This window comes from Syngnathoides biaculeatus, chromosome 3, assembly GCF_019802595.1.
Source record: "Syngnathoides biaculeatus isolate LvHL_M chromosome 3, ASM1980259v1, whole genome shotgun sequence".
Lineage (NCBI taxonomy): Eukaryota > Metazoa > Chordata > Actinopteri > Syngnathiformes > Syngnathidae > Syngnathoides > Syngnathoides biaculeatus.
The window spans coordinates 9874634-9896189 of NC_084642.1; the positions used below are offsets into that span (position 1 = coordinate 9874634).

At 45.7% G+C, this 21556-nt stretch overlaps 1 protein-coding gene across 5 annotated transcripts in view; it reads right to left on the minus strand.

The window, feature by feature from the left end:
- Positions 1-21556, minus strand: part of gse1b (Gse1 coiled-coil protein b) — an 83620-nt gene that overhangs the window by 17979 nt on the left and 44085 nt on the right. For 4 of the 5 annotated variants that reach the window (XM_061814192.1, XM_061814194.1, XM_061814196.1 and 1 more), the window contains exons 2-7: positions 19216-19413; positions 9709-9917; positions 5196-5359; positions 4265-4465; positions 1659-1826; positions 29-393 (exon numbers count right to left, since the gene is read on the minus strand). In XM_061814192.1, the coding sequence (XP_061670176.1) occupies positions 29-393; positions 1659-1826; positions 4265-4465; positions 5196-5359; positions 9709-9917; positions 19216-19413 (1305 nt within the window). Of the gene's footprint in view, positions 1-28; positions 394-1658; positions 1827-4264; positions 4466-5195; positions 5360-9708; positions 9918-19215; positions 19414-20872; positions 21116-21556 lie in introns of those variants that run through there. The other variant, XM_061814193.1, reaches the window with a different exon arrangement.

A 21556-nucleotide genomic window follows, 5' to 3' on the forward strand; every position in this document is an offset into this window, starting at 1 on the left:
GCGCGACCCAGGCAGCGGTGACACATACCGGCCCGATTAGGGGTGAGCCTTTCTGGCTTGGTTCGCTCCTCCTGCCCTCTCATGGCGTGGAGTTCCGCCAGGTAGTGGCTCTCCATAGCCTTGGAGGCTTGCATCTCTTTCTCCCGAAGCGCTCTCTCCTTCTGCCTCTCCAGTTCCTTCTCTCTTTCCCTCTCCTTCTCCCGCTCTCTTTCTCGCTCTCTCTCCCGTTCCCGCTCTCGCTCTCTTTCCCGCTCCCGCTCTCTCTCCCGCTCCAGTTCTCGCTCCCTCTCGCGCTCCCGTTCCTTCTCTCGCTCAGCCTCCCGCTCCCGCTCCTTTTCCCGCTCCCGTTCCCGTTCCCTCTCGCGCTGACGCAGCTCATCCTCCAGCTGAAGCCTGGAGAGAAAAGCCGACGGGCACACAGGTGTAAAGGAACAGGATGTGCTGCATTTAAAAAAAAACAAAAAACAAAAAAAAAAACATCCTAATATACAGTGAAGAAAATAAGTATTTGAACACCCTGCTATATTGCAAGTTCTCCCACTTAGAAATCATGGAGGGGTCTAAAATTTTCATCATAGGTGCTTGTCCACTGTGAGAGAGATAATCTAATAAGAAAAATCCAGAAATCACAATGTATGATTTCTTTTAACAATTTCTTTGTATGATACAGTTGCAAATAAGTATTTGAACACCTGAGAAAACCAATGTTAATATTTGCTACAGTAGCCTTTGTTTGCAATTACAGAGGTCAAACGTTTCCCGAAGTTGTTCATCCGGTTTGCACACACTGCAGGAGGGATTTTGGGCCACTCCTTCACACAGATCTTCTCTAGATGAGACAGGTTTCCGGGCTGTCGCTGAGAAACACAGAGTTTCAGATCCCTCCAAAGATTTTCTATTGGGTTTTGGTCTGGAGACTGGCTAGGCCACGCCAGAACCTTGACATGCTTCTTACGAAGCCACTCCTTGGTTTTCCTGGCTGTGGGCTTCGGGTCATTGTCGTGTTGAAAGACCCAGCCACGACCCATCTTCAATGCTCTGACTGAGGGAAAGAGGTTGTTCCCCAAAATCTCACAATACATGGCCGCAGTCATCCTCTCCTTAACACAGTGGAGTCGCCCTGTCCCATGTGCAGAAAAACACCCCCAGCATGATGCTACCACCACCCATGCTTCACAGTAGGGATGGTGTTCCTGGGATGGAACTCGTCATTCATCTTCCTCCAAACACGGTTCGTGGAATTATGACCAAAAAGTTGCATTTTGGTCTCATCTGACCACAAAACTTTCACCCATGACTCCTCTGTATCATGCAAATGGTCATTGGCAAATTTAAGACGGGCCTTGACATGTGCTGACTAACAAAGGCGACTGTACCAAATATGAATGTTGGTGTTCTCAGGTGTTCAAATACTTATTTGCAGCTGTATCACACAAATAAATTGTTAAAAAAATCATACATTGCAATTTCTGGATTTTTCTCTTTAGATTATGTCTCTCACAGTGGACATGCACATGCAATGAAAATTACAGACCCCTCCATGATTTCTAAGTGGGAGAATTTGCAATATAGCAGGGTGTTCAAATACTTATTTTCTTCACTGTACTAATGTAGAACGCATGCTTGTATTTGCACGCCTAAATTTATAAGGACTTTACCTCTCAGACTGCAGTGCTGAAAGTGAAGGGTGCGTGAAGTCTCCAGGGTAGCGGACCCCCGATAAGTGCATATGGACTGCAGATGGATGGATGGGGGGTAAGGCGCCCCCTGCTGGTAGCGGATAGAAAGGTGACCTCAAAGCAGAGAGGCAGAACGGGTCATCCATCCTAGGGGAAGAGCGTTGCATGACAAAAATAAATAATACGGGAAATCAAATCAAATGTTAGCATCAGTCTCACATTGGTAGCGCAAACCATTGACTGTCATTAACCTTTGTGGCTCTGTCTCCTGGATGAAGAAACAGAACGTTTCCCATCCCTCAAGAAAGCAGCAGTGCCTGTCAGCGAGCCTCAATCACTGCACAGCAGCTGTCAGAGACTGTGTTGTGTTACAACTGTGTGTTGCTTGTGTGTATCGGTGACATCCGCAGCTCATCCCCTCATTAAACCCATTACAGCGCGCAATGTGATGGCTGCTGCACTTCTCTGATGTTGGGAGGCTGACAGGAGGACGGGGGGGCTTTGGGGGAGGTGGGGTGGGGTTTTATGTGAAGGCCTGAAGCAAGAGGGGCCCTTTAACATACATACACACTTCGAGCACACAATCATACATAATGTAGCGTCAAAATGATCCCATTTGGGGGGAAAAAAAATCTGCTGCTGGTATTTTCTGAGTGACCACTGCTGCCCTTGGAAAGATCTCCACAACACGAGAACCTCAAAGAAATTCAGATTCCTTCGAATGGAATACATTAACTTGACAATGCTTATTGTTGTGTTTGTAGCTCGCAGTGGTATAAAACTGTGCTACAATACTTAAAAGCAGGGGTGCCCAGACCTTTTTTTTTACCCCAAGAACTACTTTTCAAGCAGCCAGCCTTTTGCGAGCAACCGACGACGGGGGTCTGTGGGAGATGATGATGCTCCCAAACAGTTTTAAGGTTAATGTTATGTTGCCTCTGATGTTTAAAATACAGAATTAGCTTTTTGTGCACTGTATTGTCTTTGCTTCCATCCTGGAATTTTAAAATGACACACCATCTCATCCTGCGCTTTCTACTTTGGCTTCGGACCAGACCTTTCCCACTCGGAAAAGAGAAAATCTCGTCCAGTAAAACCACTTTTTCTTCGATTAGTCTCATACTCCGACAGTCATTGCATCTTAATACAACAGCATTTCTTTATTAACTTTCTCCATTAATATCAAAAGTAAACATAAGAAGCACGTCTAGCTCGTCTTTGCTCTACGTTGCCCAGACTGTGTTGCTAATTAAAGCAGCAGTGTTGGACGCTGTCATCATAAAACACATTGATGGGCTGTGTAACTACTGTAACGTTTGTAATTATGAGTGTATGTCTTTAAGAGGGGGCGGGGGGTGTAAGGTAAGCTAGGAAAAAGAGAATGTGGCTGAGCAGCAGTCGTTCTTAGAGAAAGTTCAGTGGACAATTGCGCACGCGCGCAGTTTAGAGGGAACATTGGCTGACGTCTGTTTTTTTGGCACGCCATCCCGCGATCGATGAAGACTGCCGCATTGAGCACCCCTGACTTATAGTATCAAGCTTATTTAGCGACATGGCAGGGACAATATATTCGATGCACCTCTCGGTATGATGGTGGAGTTTCACACCAATGCAAACTAAAATCACAATCATCAAATTTAGCTCGAACTGATGGTGGTAATAAAATTGGAATTTTCTCCTCTGTAAAGGCATTTTTAATACAGCTTAATAGAAACTGAACAAAGTGGCCAGTGAGTGGAACATTCTTATTTTTTGGTACATTTAAGATTAGTTTAGAATAGTTGCATACCACCAATGCTAATACTAGTAGAGTGGATGATTTTCATGTGATATGAATATATATATATATATATATATATATATATATATATATATATATATATATATATATATATATATATATATATGATATGTCACTCTGAGCATTTTTTCCTTTGAATTGCTCGCATGAAATTATACTGTATTATATTGTGCCCTAGTGGTCAACAAACTGTTTAATCAAATTTTTTTGTCCCATTCTATCTAATTGTTATTCATGTACATATTTATAAAGAACAATACTATTGAGTGATATTTTTATGATTCAAAAAACCTTTTTTGGGGGGATGTTAGAACAGATTAATGGCATTTCCATTAATTTTAATGGGAAAGATGATTTCCGATAGCCGGGAAGGTGAATCGGCTGGAAAAGCGTTGGCCTCACAGTTCTGAGGTCCCAGGTTCAATCCCGGACCCGCCTGTGTGGAGTTTGCATGTTCTCCTCGTGCCTGCGTGGGTTTCCTCCAGGCACTCCGGTTTCCTCCCACATCCCAAAAACATGCAACATTAATTGGACACTCTAAATTGCCCTTAGGTGTGATTGTGAGTGCAACTGTTGTCTGTCTCCATGTGCCCTGTGATTGGCTGGCAACCAGCTCATGGTGCCCCGCCTCCTGCCAGCTGACAGCGAGGATAGGCTCAAGCACTTCTCGCAGCCCTCGTGAGGATAAGCGGCAAAAGAAAATGGATGGATGATTTCATATTAAAGTGTTTTGATTTTTAAGAGACGTGTCAAGTCAACACAATGTTTGTATGAAGAGGCTCACCTGTATGGGGTGAAAGAGGGGTGGGGCAGGAAGCTGGGATGGTAGTATGCCGCAGCGGCAGCTGCAGTGGCGGGGTCCAGACCCAGTGGCAAAGAGGGCATCCGGAGGGCATCCTCAGTTGTGGCATAGGGCCTAAAACCACGGAGGTACTCTTCTGGTACAGGACCAGGCGGCACGGCATTAGTCAGTTGTCTGGGAAGGCTGTTAATATATCCAAAAGGAGCGAGTTAAAGTTGATTGTGTGCAGGGGAAAATGAAACTGTTTCAAAAATATACAACATATAAGGAAATTTTTTGTGTATAATGTGCATTTTCTCTCTCAAACATCAAAAGTGCGCAATACACAAGGTATAAGTGAAAACAAAAAAACAAATGTACGTCTTTAGCTGTACACTACATTACAGTATGCCACCGCCACCTAGAGGTTATGAGAAAAGTGTGGCCTACACTTTGATTCCAGTATGACATGTATTCCTGCATATGTGTACTGTTGTGCTCTATAGTTTATATAACCTGTCAAAATTTGTAAAATGTTGACTCTAAAGACTCTAAATTCTCCCTAGGTGTGATTGTGAGTGCGACTGTTGTCTGTCTCCATGTTCCCTGCGATTAGCTGGTAACCAGTTCAGGATGTACCCCGCCTCCTGCCCAATGACAGCAGGGATAGGCTTCAGGACTCCTGTGAACTTGTGAGGATAAGCGACTCAGAAAAATGACAGCGGGATATAGATTATACTTCACATTTTGAGCGTATAGCAAAACCATGCTATATAAAAATGAGTGTACATGGATAGAAGGGGAATTTTGAGGTCAACTTCGGGTGCGCGTATTATACACTGATGTGCATTATTCACGAGAAATACAAATAGCATGTTGGCTAAACATCTCATTCCAAAGTTTAAAAAGGTATTCAACGTCGGGGAGCACTCACTTGAGGGGCTGGAAACGTGAATCCTGCATCACAGCGCCAGGGGGGAGACCAAAGGCATAAGGATTTCCCAGGAGGTGGGCTGGGACTGAGGGGCCCTTTTCCTGGGGGAGGGTCCCCTCCGCACCCAGCCGTTCTCTGCTGCTCCCACGAGGCCCCGAATCAGCCTGTGTGTGTGTGTGTGGGGGGGGGGGGGAGATGCAACCAGAGAGTCTTAGTCATTGTTTGAGCAGACATGTGACCGACACACTTGTCAGTGTTGATGGAGCCCATCCTGTGAGTGGGGGGTGGGGGGGGGGTCTGCTTATGATTCAGAAGTCTCTCTCACCCCCTCCCCTTACACCTCAGCCATCTACAGCAATTCCCTACAAATATAAAACCCTCACAACATTTCTCTGGGCATATGCTGTATACACTCCAAACAGGACAGGCTAAAAGTCGCAAAAACAACAAAATCCAAGCAAGAAACGTCATCCTGAAGCTTGTTAAGAATGCGTTAATGTACTGCACCACCACATGAACGACGACTTCCTGGATCGTGTGTGCACAGCTTCCACACAGAAACATCCACGGGGAAGGCAACATCCAAAGAAAAACATCCCGCTGCCTGTGTTTCTTGTCAGTCGTACATCTCTGTCACCTCCCTCTCTGCCGTTGGCAGCATGCTTGGACTCACTTATCCAATTCCACAACACACACACACACACCGACGCACGCACACAGACGCGCGCACGGTTTCAGAGGTACAAAGACATCCTGCTGAGGGAGTGGGAGAGCGCTTTCTGAAAGCTTTGGTTTCTCTTTGGCAACAAATGCAATTGCTGAACAGAGAATCTTGCAACCTTTGTAAGGTGTACAAGCAAACTGTTTATGGGAGGGATAGCGAGGAGAGGAAGAAACGGCTATCTCTCACAAAATAAGGGGAGGGGGAGGGAATTGTAATGAAGGCAGGAAAAGAGAAGAATAGTTCTTGCCCCCACTAAATTAACCTCTGGTCCGGGGCTGGATTAAAGCGAAACCTTGCAACAACTCGTGCCCGACTGCCGCTGATAAAACAAATCCCATTTAGTGAGACATTACCCTCTGTGTTGTGTTTCTGCAACCAGTGACCCAAACTGACACTGATCAGCAACATCCATCCTCGAATGCCTTTACTCAATGCATCTTTCTTTGCTTCTTAAGATTCACATTTCCATATATCGCTCCTTGTCAAACAGCAACGAGATCAGAGTCCAACAAAAGCCAAGCAGAAAGGATGCGCATATCCATACATACGCTATACCGGTCATATTAACTTGTAAAAGCAAGAACTGAGCACGGTCTGAGTCCTTTTCCGATCTGGACTTAAAGCAGCATCTATCATGTAAATTTATTTGAGATTATGTGTGATGACGATCAGCACACCACGCATAACTAGATTGACTGCAATACCCTACGTACCTTTTTTTTTAATGTCATGACCACGGACAAATTTCTGTTACGGAAAAGACGTTGCAAGCGACGCTGCTTAACGTTGTAATTCTATGACCATTTCCAATTTGAATGAAAATGCGCCAAGTCAAGATCATACATGGAGGTTAGTGTGACAGGGTTTCATAATAACGGCAGTGACTCAGTCAGTAACTGTTAGTTGGTGCAATGCCCAGATGATGATTACCGCTCGAATCAACTGTTCCTTTTCCACCCAATTTCACAGAAATCCCATCATAAGAGGATGAAACAAAGCGCTGCGGTGCTGCTGCTTTTCTGCGATTGCTTCGCCGCCGTCGCTGCACGCCCTTATCACGTTACAAGGAAGCAACAAACGCAACATTTAAATGAAAATGTTTAAGCACGGATATCGGGCCCCGTGAAAATTATTTCATGTTTGCGGAAGCACAACTGCGGAGAAAGGAAGGTATAAAGGGCTGCACGAAAAAGATCCCCATAAAGAAAGAACGCGATCACCCAGGTGCTAGTACACGTATGCAGAGATTAGACTTTGACCGCTGACTTCTCTTTAACAGCAGCTTGTTACGCATGCACGCACACGTACAAGCGCACAGTCTCAAAGACGCAATCCATTTACTGCCATCTTCCTCGGAGCGAGCCGGGCGCGCTAACCTTCTGTGGCTGAGAGACCCTGCACATTGTAGAGTGCTCGTTTACGCCTTTCAGATGGAGTCCTGACTCTAAATTGCCAATTAAAAAGCAATTACTGGCCGCAGCGGGAGCAAAATCCTGCAGTCATTAAAGCAAAATGCCAACGCACCAAACCCTCCTTCCATCACAGCCTTGGCCATTACCCCGCCTATGAAAGACTGTCTCATCTCAGGGACACTGAATAGAAAGTAGGGCTCATACTGGATGTTAACACAGCTACAAACAAGCTTTTATTACAGACTGTAAAAGGGTTTAAAGTAACCCCACGGCCTCCGTGCTAACTATTTTCTTTGACTTGAGTGACCTCTATGGCCTTAAAGCTCTCTAGGAGCACGAGAGTCTTGGTGTTCACCGACGGGTCGTCGCAGTCAGACTATTATGACGCCATCTTTTGCATCTCTGGTGTTGCGCTCTCCCAGCCCAGCCTCTCTGTCCACATCAATTGGATCAACCTCGTCATTCTCCTGCTCCACAAATCCGCTGGAGGGCTCACAAACATGGTGACGCGGCATTTTCATTTCTACAGCGACTTCTTTCGAACATAAACGCAGGTCTCGCAAACATGTAGACCAGGGGTGCTCAATGCGTCAATCGTGAGACGGCGTGCCCAAAAAAAACCCCCAAAAAACATCAGCCAATGTTCCCTCTATACTGCACAGGTGCGCAATTGTGCTCCACTGATGCGGTCTCTTCGCAGATATTCTGCATTGCGCGCAAAAAAAAAAAAAATCCAATGCAAATTGAAAGTATAACACAGCTATTCAGTTTGTGGCATTTTGCAATGTGATTCAAAGAGTGAGGGATGAGTGGTTATTACATCCAATGGCACAATTCACATATGTACTGTAAAAAATGAAAAGAAGCCACTGGTTTCGTTTAGGCAGCACATGAAACTTTCTCTAACAACGACCGCTCCTCTGCCACACTTTCTTTAATTTCTAGTTTACCTTACACCTGCTCCGCACCCCCCCCACCCTCCTATTAAAGACGAACATTCATAATTACAAATAAATGTTACAGTACTGACGCAGCCCATCAATGTGTTTTATAATGACAGGGTCCACCACCACTGCTTTAGTTAGCAACACAGTCTGGGCAAGGTAGAGCAAAGACGAGCTAGACATGCTGCTTATGTTTATGTTCGATATTAATGGACAAAGTTAAAAAAAAGAAATGCTGTTGTTTTAAGATGCATTGACTGTCGGACTATGTGAATAATCGAAGAAAGAGTGGTTAAACTGGACGAGATTTTCTCTTTTCGAGTGGGAAATTGTCCCCCTCGCCCCCGTCGTCGGTAGCTCGCGGGAGGCTGGGTGCTTGAAAAGTAGATCTTGGGGTAAAAAATCTGGCTCCCCTCGATGTAGACTAACAAACAACATTATTCACAAAAGGAAAACATGTTTTCAATTTAAGTAATTGAATTGGTGACACTCTTGAACAACAATAGACAGTCGCTCCGCTCCAAATCTCTGGCTGACCCTTGAAAAGTTTTATTTTGCAAAAGCCATTGCTAAGCTGAGTGAGGGTCATGAGGGGGCTCTAGAAGGGTGTCCAGACAAGAGGACAATGGCCTGAATAACACTCACATATTTCAAGCAGCGTGACCTCCTCACTGTCTGTTCGCTATGCCCCCCACCCCATCCATACTCCTCTCCCTATCCCTTCAGATCCATCAATCAGTGCCCGGGCCAGTTTGTGCGTGGTGCCAGGCAAGTGCTGTCCATAACTGTGTGCTTGGCCTCCACCATTAGCCCTGAGCTGAGATAAGAAGGCTTAAAGCAAGGCCATAATCCATAATCCACTCCTTATCAAAGCAAGCAGCTCTCCCTCCCCTCCCTCTTTCTAATGCCCCGCTACATAACAGCAACTGTGTGTCAGGACTCATGAGGCGGAGGATGCACTTGACTGCGTGGGTGAGGGAGGCGGGGCTGGAAGTGTCGATGGAGGAGGGTGAGGAGCCCAAGGGCTGTGGACTCTGCAGGAGCTGCTCCAAGGCCAAGAGGGCTAAGTAGGGAGCCTGTCACCTTGATGTCCCGTGGGCACCGGCCATTGTTTAAGGCAGCGAGCCAAAGAAGGTGGGTTGCGGTGGCATGGGACTCGGGCAGACTCTCATTGCCCCACTGGCTTTGTGAAATGTACAAACGTCATATATGTGACACCCTAATCTTGAGTAACAGGTCAGTGGAAAAAAAAAATCCATTAATCCTTTGTGAGCCTATCTGCGTGCACAATTGTGCTAACAGCCAAGCTGAAGAATACACACGCCATCGCCTCTTAGATGGCACACAAGGAAATACGAGGAGGATGAAGGCCTAAAAATAGAACAGCTTTCGCATCGGGTTCATTTATTTTTATTGATTTTTTTTTTTTTTACCTGGCGTCCCTCACTCCTCCAGAGGCCGTTGCTAGTCTTGGTCGGAGCAATTGTGACGACGGGTGGCGTGTTTGGCACGCTGTGGCCTGCTGGGGGGACCAGGACAGGCCCTGGACCAAGAGGACCCCTCTTGGGCGTACTGACTGGAGAGCTGTGGTTGGTGGCTGGCGAGGACACTGGGGAAGATTCACTGCTGATGGAGGAGGCGACTGGGGAGAGACGGGGAAGAGAAATTAGTGCAGGAAGGAGGATATTATCCTGCTTTACACAAGGAGAACTGATTAGCGAGGATGTAACAACATTTAAATCTCACGCTTCGGTTTTATCAGCGAATTAATCTCACGGTATGATGATTATTGGAATCCCAGGGGGGGAGCTCACAGGATGGCAGGAAGGTTCACGCCACGGCACAGGTGGGGTCGCGTGCAAGCAGAATCAAAAGCATCAAAAGGCTTTTTTTTTTTTTTCTTGCTCCCCGAGTCGTTCTCGATAGGCTTAAGTAATTTGTGTGATTTCCCACTGGTTCCCGTAGAGAAGAATTTTGAATTATCATGGATTTCTATCCCCATTAAGCCAATGTTTGCTTTCGTTTATTTCCCAAATTATTTTCTTGCTGTGGGAATAATCATGCTCTGCTGTCCATTGAGATGTTGTCTGTTCAGCAGTTTGACAGTATTTGCTATATTTTTTCACCATATATTTTATTTATAACATTATCAATTGGATAATGTCTACTAACAGTGATGCCTTTGCCTCCCCCAAAAATCAAGTCAGAAACAGAAACACTCTTAAAAGCAACACAAGTATCAAAATAAAGAAATAGCCAAGCAACAACAAGATAAAAAATTCATGGGGATCCTTTTTATTTTATTTTTCTTGGGGCAGCTTAAATTCAGTGAGTCGTCGCTTCTGATATAAGTTGGAAGAGAGGGGGCAGGCCAAACGGCAACCACAACCACCTGCTTTAAAAATAAAAATCATAACAGGAGGTACTGGTTTGTACCGGTTCTGTGAATGGGATTTAATTTAGATATTAGGGCTGCTATTCAGTATTTTTCCCCCTCCTGCAATCACATTTAATATTTCAAATTTTCAAGGGAATGTATGGTAATTTCTTGGGAAAAGGATGTAGATCAAGGCATCAATATGCCCCCAAAAAAAGACTTTTATAACAAATAACAATCCTTCATTCATATTTGATATTCCAGATTCATAGATCAAGACAATTTGTTCAAAGGGCCGTCCCTCAGTGAAGACAATAAGGGGATTGTAGCACTACAATAGACACAGATAGCACACTTAAAAGGCCAGATGTATGGCCCTAGGCACCTATTACAGAGTGACACTGATTAGGACGAGCAGCCCTTTGAGAGTCAGCGTCTCAACAGACTCCGGAAACGTTGCCCGAGTGTGAAACGCTCGTGGTGAATATACGTAGCTGCGCATACATTTGCAATTCCGCTGCACGCGCGCACAGCAGGTGGTGAGAAGCCGGCCCAATGAGCTTCTTTGCCTCGCCGAGGCTTGTGCCACATTAACAAAAGCCCCCAGGGACAGCCCGTAGCTGAGGGTCAGTCTGGTCACATGCCTCGCTTTCCTCACTTCTCACTTTCCCCTCTTTATAGTCCAAACACTCCTAAACGATACGCTCACGTTCACACATCACAGCCATTTCAGCTTTAAGACCACACATATTTACTGTACCTGTCTGTATGCTGATAACTATGATTCCTCACAAGGGGGCCCAGAGTCCTGATCCTTTCTTCTATAATCTTGACCAGCGGGTCTACGTGGCTCATCAAAAACGCAGCACTACACAGTCAAACTGGGTTGCTACACTTAAAGCACAAGTGTCATCCCTAAAAACATTCTAAAATAGATAGTGAAATGAAAAATACATATAACATTTTTCACTTCAATGTCTATACGAAAAAATAAATATGAGCGGAGAGCGCGTCATCCATGCACAAAGTTGCGGAAGTGTTATTCGAAATCCAAATGGTCGCCATATTGGCTACATCTACTGTCCGTGACGTCAACCCCGGATATTTGTCACTGAAACTACTGTGACCCCTACTATGGGACACGCCCCTTCAGACACGGAAGCTTTTTTCGAAGAAGAGAACAACTCACCATCGAGTGAAGTTTCCGGGGCAATTTTACCGTATTGTTTCGAGCCATATTTAGATGATATGCGGATCACTTCTAACTAACAGACTCCCAGACAGGATGTATGAGCCAGCCCGGCCGAAGCCGTGATCGGCGGAAACGGGGCCGACGGGCACATCGACACATTTACCACCTCTGATTTACGGACTCTGATCTTTTGTTCTGAAATTTTTGTAATTCTGAAAGGATTACACCCCCCCCCCACTATTGTTTTTTTTAGTAGCTCTACACACACCTACCTGTCATTTGGAATCCATGAAGCTCTCGCCCTTTTCACCCGTGCAATCCATTTTTCATGACGAACCAGGTATCTCAGAAACTTATGAAGGGTAAATCCATCCTCCCGAGTGCTCGAGCAACATGCAGCAATGCAACGAGGCGGCATTTTGGCTAACACGAAGGAACAACGAGCTACCTTCCAGCAGGTAAAACTAGTATAAACAGACGAGACCGCTTGAGTGTGCTACTGCCCTGTACGTCACTTCCTGTTTTTTCTCGAAAACAAATCCCTCGAGAGGGAATTACAAAAAGCCGTATACGTCAAAACCATGTTTTGTGGTGAAAAAAAAAAACGATGGGTCCATACCGGCTGCCGTTTTTCCATTAATAACATACTAAAAATCATCCATTTCATGACATTGGCACTGGAACAGTAGATGAGTGCAAAAAATGTGCATCCTTGGGCAGGTTAGCTGAAACGTCTATACGCTCGCAAGCGGTCGCACAAAAGAGCGACAGTTGAAACCGCAGCCCAGATCAGATCTACTTCCTCCCCGCCATCAACGAAAACCACAGGCCTCTTCCATATCGCCATTTCTTCCTAGCGACGGTAACCGTGGTAACTGAACAGACAACATCCTCTCACGGTGGGTGCGGTCAGGGACTGATTTTACACATCTTATTCTGAATTTCTGACTAAAAACGGAGAGAATCAATAATGTCACGAAGGGATCTGAAAATCTACGGTACAAAGACAGGTTTGGCTGCGTTGTGTAGGTGGCTGGCACAGTGAGGTGAGACATGAACGTGAAAAAACGAGATGGGTGGTGACTAGGGGTTAAAAAAATTAATCGAGAGTGCAAGAGGTGTGAGCCGGGGCAAGAGGTGGAGCGGAAAGGCAACCGGGGTAAGTATTGCTCGGGGTGGGGGGGGGTCGGGCATTTCTTGTCTACACAACGGCAATTAGTAGCTTAATCCTCCCCTCTCACCTCAGAGAGCCATGACTTTCCCCTGCAAGACTTGGCCAATCAATAGCTGCCCACTTAGCCTGGGGAATGGCGGTACATTTAATACAGCTCTTGTGTCACAGACTATTCACTGACCAGACTCATACGCACCGACCATGCTCAACAAGGAATGGGGGGGGGGGGACAAATGAAGCCGGGAGGATGGAAGAGGCAGAGATGAGAGGAGCAGCGAGCGCAGTGTTACTGTACTGCTAGGCAACAGACCTCCGCTCCATTTATTCCCCATCCCCCCCGTCTCCCCCGCAAGCCCTCCTCTCATCTCCTCCGTTTCGTCCTCCTTTTCCGTGTTAAAAGCAGAAAGGACCGGAGGAGAGGCGGAGCAGCCTAAATAATTAAGTGAGCGGGAAGAGAAGCAAAACAGGTGAGTGGAAATAAGAGAGAGCTATCCAAAAACAACAAAGATATTAACACAAAACATCGCTGCAAAGATGAAACTACTTAAACTCCTTTAACATTTAAAAGACAAGAACCGACATCTACTATTGTAACATCCTTAATAAGTGTCATGTCTAAAATATGCAACTTCTCTTCTTAATACACTAAGAATGAACATGGCTTCCTGTATGAAAACAAGGTAATAACCAAACTACAGTACCCTCATACAGTATTGTTGATTAATCATGTCTTGAGGTGATTATGGCAAAAATGGATTGCACTACTTAGCTGTAACTAGTGCTGATTTTGACTAGTCAACTAATCTGAAGAGTGAAGAAAAACATATCACCTACGGAAAGTTTTTTTGCCTTTGCGATTGCGCAACTCCAACGGCAAACTATAACTACTCCATTTTGCTGGATGTGGCATTTCACATTAAGAGGTTGGCTATTTGGAAGAAACACACTCATAAAATAAAAAGTTGGTTCTGCCATGGACTGATTTATTGCAGACGTACACAGCGTCGGGACACTGATAAACTTTGCCAAAGACGACAGACGTACATCTGTAAGTGATTTTCAAGACACTTTATTTTATCAGACGTATAATGTAAATATAACATGATTGATGTGACGCGAGTGAGCTGAATAGTAGTTACCGTTTTTATTTCTATCTGAAATGGTAATCGCGAGCACGGTAGTGCCAACTGTTTAGTAAAGGCTGATTTTGATGTCTCAAATTCTGAGTTTATAGCATAAATTCACTATCAATATATGCAATTTAAGGCTATAGGTCCATTCCTCAAAAATGGCAATAAAATGCTAGTGGCAAGAAAATGATCTGATTATTTTTTTTTTTTTTTTTTTTTTTTACAGGGGGAGTGGCGCTTACTCGACAAAATAGCTATGGCACATTTGTCAAACTCAAGGCCCGGGGGTCAGTTCCGGCCCGCCACATGATTTTATGTGGCCCGTGAAGGCAAATCATGTGTGTCAACATCCATGATTCTTGTGAAAATCTGTGCCAAAATGTTAAATTGTCATATCATAAATGATAATGGCAGCATGGTGGAGCAGCTGGTAAAGCATTAGCCTCACAGTTCTGAGGTCCCGGGTTCAATCCCGGACCCACATGTGTGGAGTTTGCATGTTCTCCCCGTGCTTGCGTGGGTTTTCTCCGGGCACTCCGGTTTCCTCCCACATCCCCAAAACATGCAACATTAATTGGACACTCTAAATTGCCCCTAGGTGTGATTGTGAGTGCGGCTGTTTGTCTACTTGTGCCCTGCGATTGGCTGGCGACCAGTTCAGGGTGTACCCCGCCTCCTGCCCGTTGACAGCTGGGATAGGCTCCAGCATTCCCCGCGACCCTCGTGAGGATACGTGGCAAAGAAAATGGATGGATGGGATATTCCAAAATGTTCTGTGCTGTGTTCTGGAGTTTATCCTCACACATTCCAAAACATCCATGTTTGTGTAAATTGTCTTTACATTTGCTTGTATTTTTATCCCATTGGATTGTGTTTTGTACAGGAGGTATACAAAGTCTACACACCCCTCTTCAAATTCCAGGTTTTTGGGCGATTAGAAATAATGAGGCCATACTTTTCCCACCATCGTCGTATCTGATAATCTGTACAACTGAAATGAGAAACAAAATGTGTTTTTTTTTGAGCTAGGAAGAGAAAAATAAATAATTTTGGTACTCTGGTTGCACAAGTATAAACACCCTCATATAACTGCGATGTGGCTGTATTCAACTTTTAAATTGGATTCGCCACACAGCTCAATGTGCCCTGCGATTGGCTGGCAACCAGTTGAGGGTGTACCCATTGACAGCTGGGATAGGCTCCAGCACTCCCCGCGACCCTCATGAGGATAATCGGCAAAGAAAATGGATGGATGGAGTATTTTCTTTTACCAAACGTGAACAATGGTTGAAAAAAAATTACCATTGACTCCATATTCCAAAACTAGTTCATAAATTTGGTGTGTAAATATGATGAGGTGATTTTTTTTTTTTTATTTCACAGTCATAACGGCCTTCTGAGGGAAACCGTAACTCCAATGTGGCCTGTGACCAAAAGGATTTTGACACCTCTGATGGACAGGATAACTGATTCTAAAGATTCAATCGTGACAGCCCTACCGGAGAAATAGGCCAGAAGAAGGGATGAGAGAATGTGAGCGCCAGGGTGTTTGATTTATGTGACGCTGCTTTCTAGATCGTGTCCTCTATTACAAGCCTCCCAGACTGCCTCCGCACTTGACCGCTCGAGCTGAGCCACACATGCGCACACATAAATGAGAAACAACAGACCAAGCTGTTATCATAGCCTGTGCTCTCCTGCGGATGCTTTTCCTTTATCCTTTGACCCCATCCAAGAAAAGCCCCCACCCCCCAAAACAAAACAAAAAACAAACATTCAGTCGGGCTCTCCGCTGCATGCGGAGATGCACAAAGTGTGCGCTACTGTGCCAAGACAAGATGGCGGATGAAAATAATGGGGAGAGAGGGGATATTCTGTCTTCTGCTGACTACACAACTACAAACTGTATATTGCACTTGAATGCAGCACTGTAAGCGACGAGGGTCACGCAAGAAATGCGATGATGTGAGATGGAAGAGGGGTGGGTGGCGGTGCCGCGGTGTCAGCCGGGCTTGTTTGTGAGCGTGTCAGTAACAGTCACAGCCTGAAGGCTTTTGCCTTGAAGATACAAGCACAGCGCAGCCAGGCTGTGCGAGCTTCAGGCGGGCTCCAGATGGAGAGGTCACAGACACGTTACCTCGCTGTCCCAGCATGCTCCTCGAAACAAGAAGAGCCTGCGGACCCATACACACATCTTATAGTCACGCTCACGAGTGACAAAGACCTCAACTTTTCCACAAATCTGCTAATTACGATCAAATCTTTTGTTTTTGTTCTTTTTCCCTTGCCAATGCACTCTACTATCTTGCGCTTCTTTGTTCTTTCTCTTCGCAGACCCTATTTCCAGGTAGAGTACAACAGTTGGTAAGAAGCCAGGGATGAAATTCTGATGACGCGTCTACAAGCGTGTGAGAGGAAACAACTGCGAGGATTAAACCCAGATCTGCCTAATTAATCACATATCAGCAGGCTGGGTTTTTTGAGGCAGAGCGTTATCAGCGCTGTACGCGTGTGTGTGTGTGTGTGTATGTGCGCTGTGTGCCACTCCGACGCTCATTATCCATCACTCTTCAGCACAGCTCTCGGTACTCGGAACTGTTCATTATACTTGGCACGGACAAGTGAAAATTCGTGTCTGGGTTTGCACGTGCGCAAATAAACAGCGGCGGTGCTAAAGTGCTTAAATGAGTTCAGTGGCTGCCGGCGTTAATAGCAGCACTCAAACCAAATCTAAGTCCTCCAGGACGTAGGACGGTGAGTCACGCTTATCTCATATACAGTACGCTGCACAACTCATCAAACCGTGGCGTCAGAGATTGAGAGTCAAGGAAGCTCGTGAAAAGATGGCAGGCTGCAGCTTGCTTCCAAGGCTGCAAAGACAACTATTTGGGTGTGTGGGGGCGTTGGGGTGTGTTGCCTATAAATACAGGCTCAGAAGACAGAAGACTCGAGCTCCGGGGGTGACATGCCTCGACCCACCGCGGTGCCACGGCTCAGAGCGCAAGCGGAGTTGCCCCAGATGCCCCGACGGCTGACTCACATACACATCACATCCGAGACCTGCCAGGCGGCATAGTCAGCAGGCCGCAAAAAATAGCACACTATTTTTTTTTTTTTTTTGTGCTTTAAAAAGAAAAAGGTGCTAGGGCTTTATCAGCAATTATCTGGTAGCTTTTTTTTTTCAATACAACAGAGAAAGAATAGAACCTTTTAACTTGGCATATTCTCATCTGGCAGCAGGATGGGAAAAATATCAAAAAAGCAAGACAGGGCAATAAGAAGAAAAATTATCCTATAAAAAGGCGAGTCGTAGACAAAAAAAAAAAAGACAGAAATGGCTTCTGGAAGGGGATTTTCTTTTGGAGAGGGACAGAAGTAGAAAGTAATAGAGCATGCATGCAGGGTTGAGAGCGTGAAGTGAGATGAAGGGGAGACGGATCGAGAGGGAGGTGATGAGAGCCGAGTCCTCTCTATCTGCACGTCATAAATCATTTGCAGGGGAGCAACGCGTCTGGGGACAGCCAGGTTGCTGATTTAAGAGCCGGACCAAGGGTAAAACACGGGGGTCGCTGGGTCTGTACGTATGCTGGATAGGAGCACACGCACAAACATATACAGGCCTCTATAACGTCAAAGAGATAGAGAGCAAGAAAGTCAAAAAAGGGATTACGTGGTAGTACGTTCGAATGAGCTGAGGTTGGTGTTATAGGGTGGGGACAAAATAGTAATATTGCAAAATATTGCATCGTAATTGTAATCTAGTTTCAAAGTAATTCCATGTCCACTATCCATTGTCCAAGTATGTTAACTTCAACATATGATGACTACTCAGAGTAGATGTGGATCTCCGTGTTCACCTCATATGACTGATAACATTGGTAAGACCGTATAAAATTGATTTTGATGTTTTTTTTTTTTTTTTTTTTTCAATTTTATGTAAATATGTGTCTGTTGAGAACTTTCTGACAACTTTGGAAAGTTGAAAATGACATGAAACATCACACAACTGCCCAAGGCAAATAAAATATGAATATATTCAGCAACATGTATGACATTTTCAATTTCTGATTTACACCCAGGGACTTGACAATGAGAGTTACAGTTTTTGCTCTTCATAACTTTGGTAAGGTTCATCTTTTTCTCTTTAGTCTTCTGAACTTGGGCTCATCTCTGTTCTCTGGCAAATTCATGACTAACATTCAAATTATTATAACTCAGTTGTTTGCATCTTCTAGTGTCGCATCTGTAAATTTGTTCCTCTTCATGACCTTCACTCATGCCCTCTGAATGTTGTCACTAAGCTCATAAAGAGTTTTTTTTAAACCTCTTTGTTCAAAATGTTTGTCGTCAACAGCTGTTATTTTTCATTGTCTACCCTACAGCAGTGGTTTATTTTGTCTTCAGAGCATTCTTAATGGTTGCATTGGCTATGGTCACTGTGTGTACTGTGGCCCTTTTTCTCTGGCTCCACAATTAGGTGTTTTTCCCACTCATGGACAAGTCTCAGGTTTTCACGTTAGTTAATACTAACTAATAAGTATCATCAGGAGCAAGTAGATGTCAATCCCCAGACTCAAACCCCACGAAGCATTCTTTTCCACAACACAATTCAATACTGTTTTACGCTTGATCTTCCTTCGATAGACTTACATGAATAAAAGTTACAATTAATGCGATCTTGTAAGTTAAGTATCCGAATCAAGATGGAAATACAGTATATGGGGGAAAACGCCGAACTGGTGGTCCATTCAGTTTATTGATGGAAAACCAAAATGTTTTCTATCTATAACGAAAATAAAGGTGTTGGCCTCACTGTTCTACGCACAAAGGTAATTGGTCACACAGAGAGCATTAAGTGGGTGAGTGGGTGAGTGAGTGAGTGAGTGGCTCTTCATCAGTTTCTTAAGGGTCTTCAACTAAATCAATTTCTTGCCTGCAAATTGCAACGTTGCACTCGGCTGCACAAACTGCCCATGAAACACTCTCAAACACATACATCAAGAACAAATCTCTCATGCAGAGAGTTAAAAAGGGGCCTCTGACTTTAAGGTCATATCACGTCTTTACCTCGTGGTTCTTCTGCCTGTTTTGCCAGTTTTCGGAGGGCTGCAGCGAATCCAGAGTGAGCCGATTGGGCAGCTGGGCTTCCATTGGCTACGATGGAGCCGTTGAGAGGCGACGGGGTGAGAGGGCTGACCGTCGCCGTTGTACGTGTTGCCGTGGAGATCATTCCTAAGGATGGTGACTTTGGCTCATGGCTCATGCCTGCAAAGAAACGGAACGGATGGCTTTATTTGAATAACTGATTCAGCATTTAGGAGCGAGAATTGTCAAAGAGTTGATACGCTCATTCATTCACCTCTTCTCACATAGGTCGGCGTGATATACTACTGAACGACGGATATGCAAATGAGCACAATCACCTTCGTCAAAATAGATGGGGGGGGGTAGAACAACACATATAGCTGTTGTACACTGATAGTGGGGTGCCGAGTTTCTGTGACAGCTGGAGCTTATGGGGATTGGTGGTATGAGGGGCAGAGGGCCATTCATTGTACAGCTTGGGGTCAGAGGTGGAAGGTTACGAGGGCAGGTCAACCTTCCACAACCAAGAACTCAAAGTCTGGCTTGCATGTCTGCTTGGGGTCAAAGGTGAGACAACACACAACGTCGGAACGGCGCAGGCGCTGACACAATCAAAGTGATTGTGCTACCTTGTGTGTTAACTGCGCACGTTATCAACAGTCCACGAGCGCATGAGACTTCCTGCAACAGCATAACGGAAAAGGATGACTTCTCATGTAAGGGAGTTGTGGGGGGTGGGGGGGTGGGAGGGGGTTCCTTTTCCTCCTGCGTGTGTGTTGAAAGGTGACACCGCATTGACAGCCTCTCGGTCAGTGGAATCCCTAAATGCCAGGAGGCCTTGTGATAGCCTTACATGCTCCGACAACACACAAATGCACAGATGCACACACGTGAAGGTCAGTTCAGAGGATATGGTCTATGTTCATACCGGTGTAATATACATAAAACTAGCACCCCAAAAGAATGACCCACTGACATAGAAAAAAAAATAGTCAATAACTCAACTAAAAAAAAAAAAACAGGATTTGCATCTGAGTTTACTATCGAGGCTGAGAGAGCTATAAATAGATTGTGTCCCCTCCAGAGCCGAGTAGCACGGCTCCCTGCATGTGTCTGACACATACACAGCAGTGGATTCATACACAAGAGAGAGAGAGACAATAACATTCCCGACAGTTCACAGATAGTCCTGCCTGTAACCCCCAAGTTACCCGGTGCACTCCGCGTGAACCCCCGCGCACAATTAATAATGGAGTCAACAATGACTACTGGCTGAACAATACACACTGCACCATTGGGAGAGTGGCAAACGTGCAAAACACACAAGAGACCCTGTCCCGGTAATGCTACTTAGTTAACCCCCTCCCATGCAGAGGAATCCCGTAAAGGCAGGAAAAGTAAGCTAAGAGGGTCAACGAAAGAAAGACTGAGCATTTACGAAGTGTAAATAAAGACGGGAAGGCTGGTGTGGGAGCGCACGCATCAGGCCACATGGTGAAAGGAGACAGACGAGAATAAAGCTTGACAAACAAACGGAGCCACACATCCGGAGGTCTGGCCCGAGTTCCTGTCACCTCCACTCATCGCAACCCTCACCCTCCCGCGCCGACAAACAGACAGTGTGGTTGTAGCTTCTTACTGCACAAAGGAGTGGAAGCGCCTGGATCCCCCATGACTGCATCTTCGCGTTCAGCCCACACCAGCCCGCACCGGCGGCCGCTGCGAGGACGCACACCATCTTCCTGCTCGCCCCTCTTGGCTCCCTCACGTCTATCTATCTCCTCTCGCCCGCCTGTCCGCCGGCTCTCCCTCCCCGCCTGCTTTCCTGTCTCTGGTGCTGCCTCTCACAAAGACCGTTTGGAGCTTATCTAACAAAGCAACACGCCACACGCGCTTGCCTATCTCTCCCCTCTGTGTTCTCGCTCTCTCCCTCTGAGTGAGAAAACAGAAATTCTTAGCCTAGCAGCTGCTGCGATGTCACATGACCTCACCCCCCCCACACACACACAACCACCCACCCACCCACACACAAACCTCCCTCCTTCACACTCTCCCTCCTCCCCCTCCTCCACCCCTCTCAACCTATAATTCCTTAACCATTTGTAGATAACAGACACAGGCATGCGTGGCTTGCCAAGGCGAGCTGGGGGAGGGGGAGAGGCAGCAAAGAAGATGCTCAGCCGTTCGCCACGCCTGATCCCTTTGGCGTGCGTGCATGAGCTGTTTGTATCTACTGATGCAATTGGGAGAACTGAGGCTCGGTAAACTCCCTTCCTTTCTCGAGACAGAGAGACATGTTGTGGCATGTGTCAAGCCCTCGAGC